This window comes from Coregonus lavaretus (genome assembly GCF_964263955.1).
Source record: "Coregonus lavaretus genome assembly, chromosome: 32".
Classification (NCBI taxonomy): domain Eukaryota; kingdom Metazoa; phylum Chordata; class Actinopteri; order Salmoniformes; family Salmonidae; genus Coregonus; species Coregonus lavaretus.
This window is the reverse complement of record NC_140019.1, coordinates 14995878-14999557: the sequence shown is the minus strand read 5'-3', so window position 1 is coordinate 14999557 and position 3680 is coordinate 14995878. Positions and strand designations below refer to the sequence as shown.

The 3680-nt window shown below is 42.8% G+C and overlaps 1 protein-coding gene across 1 annotated transcript; it reads left to right on the top strand.

Moving 5' to 3' along the window:
- The first annotated feature begins 1722 nt into the window (after positions 1-1722).
- rab33ba (RAB33B, member RAS oncogene family a) lies at positions 1723-3680 on the top strand. Its single transcript, XM_084150272.1, has 2 exons — positions 1723-2085; positions 2665-3680. Exons 1-2 carry the CDS (start codon positions 1855-1857, stop codon positions 3163-3165), a joined length of 732 nt encoding a protein of 243 aa, XP_084006398.1. The 5' UTR covers positions 1723-1854; the 3' UTR covers positions 3166-3680.

Sequence of the window (3680 nt, the reverse complement as noted above, 5' to 3'; positions counted from 1 at the left end):
AATCTGAAACGTTGCAGACACACTGCTGCCATCTAGTGGCCAACATCTAAGTTGCGCCTAAACTGCAATATTACATTGTGGCCTTTCTCTTGCATTTCAAAGATGATGGAACCATCTAATGTGTTATATTCTCCTACATTCATTTCACATTTACACAACCTTCAAAGTGTTTCATTTCAAATGATATCAAGAATATGCATATCCTTGCTTCAGGTCCTGAGCTACAGGCAGTTAGATTTGGGTATGTCAATTTAGGCGAAAAATTGAAAAAAAAGGGTCAGATCCTTAAGAGGTTAACAACCAATTTGACAGAGCTTGAATAATTTTGAAAATAATAATGGGCAAATATTGTACAATCCAGGTGTGCAAAGCTCTTAGAAACGTACTCAGAAAGACTCACAGCTGTAATCGCTGCCAAAGGTGATTCTGACATGTATTGACTCAGGGGTGTGAATACTTATGTAAATGAAATATTTCATTTTCAATAAATGTGCAAACATTTCTAAAAACATGTTTTCACTTTGTCATTATGGGGTATTGTGTGTAGATGGGAGAGAAACACATATATTTAATCCATTTTGAATTCAGGCTGTAACACAACAACATGTGGAATAAGTCAAAGGGGATGAATACTTTCCGAAGACATGGCAGAAAGACACATACTGTATTAGAATAGGTTGACATACTGTATATTTTTTTGTGATCACTTAGTTGGTCAACAAGTGGGCCTAGCTAATACAAATATTACTTTGGAATATGTATTAGTGCATTGTATCCTACCTTGTTGACCTTTTCATAAAATCTTGAGACCAGTTCCTGTAGGAAGATACTCAGCCTCCAACCTTGGGGGAGAGGGCTCCAGCGCCATGCTTATAGGGGCCTGTCGGCCATAGAGTTATTACTTGTGAAATAACATGCCTCAACTCATGGGTCTATGCAAAGAAATCACTCAACTGGGACATGATAGTGTGTATATGAAGTACTATACCCTGTGCTTGAATATGTCTAGTTGGTTACTGTCTGTCTGTAGATAATAATGTTACAAACACAAGTTTAAATGGATCAAAATGTCACTGCAACACATCAATAAAAACCAGGACAGAGTGGAAAGTAGTGAACTTTCACCAGTCATGACAATAAAGATGATGTTGTCGTTTATACAATTTTAACAAACTGTAATAGGAGTACTCATGGACATGTTGATGCCTTTTTCACTACAGGAGTTGACTTTGGTAAGGAGCACTGACCACTGTTTGGCCAGGCACACTCTTTGTTTGAGATTGAGGTTAAAAGGCACTTTCTGAAACATTAACAGGATTTCACACTTTTTACATATTTTCAAACATCTGAAAATTATTTTTATTTTATAAATATTTAGTACTGTAGTTCATTTCTTTATTCTCACTCATGTAATGCTTATTTTAGTGTTTTGACTGGTCTTGGTAGGGAGGTGAGAGGCGGGCTGAAGTTGTAAGCAACGCCCATTGTGTCGAATCTGATCCAATCAAGAAAGGCTTTCACTTTCTTGGTTCCCTCTCGCGAGAGTCTTGTTTTCTGTCAACATTGTACGCGACTTTATATCTAACACAGGGCAGGGAGGGAGTTAGAAGATTGCATTAGCTAGCAACCTGAAATTGTCAGTACAAAACTAATGCATGGTCATATGTTTATATTTGGAGCTCACAGATTTGCCACGAATGTCCAATTGCATTTGTATTGGCCAAGATTCCTTGTCTAATTTTGACAGACCATCCAGCTAGCATTTGCAGTTTTGCACGCTACAACAGCTCTGTGGGTTAGCTAGGCAGTTAGCTAGCTAGCTAGTATACCCTCGATAATTAATAACTAATCAATATGGCAAGTGTAGAGTCGTCGATGGAATTCACCAGTTCACTGACTGTCTCGTCTCATCTTCCGCCACCACGGACACGGATTTTCAAGATCATCGTGATTGGGGACTCCGGGGTGGGCAAGACCTGCCTCACCTACCGATTCTGTGCGGGCAAGTTTCCGGAGAAAACCGAGGCCACGATCGGGGTGGACTTTCGGGAGAAACTTATCGAGATTGACGGCGAGACAATCAAGGTGAATTGCCAAATGACATAAAACATGCAACATTTTTGTTTTTGTTTGGATTATTCTAAAACAGAACAATTTGAAACACACAATGGGCATAAATGCAGACAGGGGGGAGGGGGATTGTTGTGGCATCAATTTCATACGTCTAGATCTTTGATGATCTCAAGGGCAGTGGCAGCAGAGAGAACTAGCTATCTGTCTGGTGCACCGACTGCCCTCTGTAGAATCATACACATATTACAGTTGAGTTCATCCTATAGCACCTTCACATTGGACATTATGTTTAGCTACTGTGTTTGTTTCTTGAGGACTGACAACTTTCAATAATAATAATAATAATAATAATAAAAATAATATGCCATTTAGCAGACGCTTTTATCCAAAGCGACTTACAGTCATGCGTTCATACATTTTTGTGTATGGGTGGTCCCGGGGATTGAACCCACTACCTTGGTGTTACAAGCGCCGTGCTCTACCAGCTGTGCTCTACCAGCTGAGCTACAGAGGACCAATATATCCAAGAAACTGTTCAGTGTCATTATAATTTGTACTCTCTTTCCCCTCCCTCTCTCTCTCCCTCTCCAGGTCCAGCTATGGGACACGGCGGGCCAGGAGCGTTTTCGTAAGAGCATGGTGCAGCACTACTACCGCAACGTGCACGCAGTGGTGTTTGTGTACGACGTGACCAGCGCCGCCAGCTTCCGCAGCCTCCCGACCTGGATCGAGGAGTGTAAGCAGCACGCCCTGGGCCAGGAGGTCCCGAGGATCCTGGTGGGGAACAAATGTGACCTGCAGAACTCTGTCCAGGTGGGCACAGACTTGGCCCAGCAGTTTGCCGACGCCCACTCCATGCCACTGTTCGAGACGTCCGCCAAGAACCCCAGCAGTGATGGCAGCGGTGATAGTAGCCGGGGGAGCAGCGATCACGTGGAGGCCATCTTCATGACGGTGGCCCACAAGCTGAAGTCCCAGAAGCCTCTGATACTGAGCCAGCTGCCCAGGGGGGTGTTAGGGGGGGACACAGTGACCCTGAGGAGGGGGAGGGACGAGGGCGAGGAGAAGGTGAGCTGGACCTGCAGCTGCTGAGAGAGGAGGGGTGAGAGAGAGAGCATTGGGGGAAGCAAGAGAGGGAGGTTAGGGGAGATATAGGAAGGAAGGACTATTATCATACAGTTGAAGTCGGAAGTTTACATACACCTTAGCCAAATACATTTAAACTCAGTTTTTCACAATTCCTGACATTTAATCCTAGTAAAAATTCCATGTCTTAGGTCAGTTAGGATCACCACTTTATTTTAAAAATGTGAAATGTCAGAATAATAGTAGAGAGAATGATTTATTTCAGCTTTTATTTATTTCATCACATTCCCAGTGGATCAGAAGTTTACATACACTCAATTAGTATTTGGTATTTGGTAGCGTTGCCTTTAAATTGTTTAACTTGGGTCAAACGTTTCAGGTAGCCTTCCACAAGCTTCCCACAATAAGTTGGGTGAATTTTGGCCCATTCCTACTGACAGAGCTGGTGTAACTGAGTCAGGTTTGTAGGCCTCCTTGCTCGCACACGCTTTTTCAGTTCTGCCCACACATTTTCAATAGGA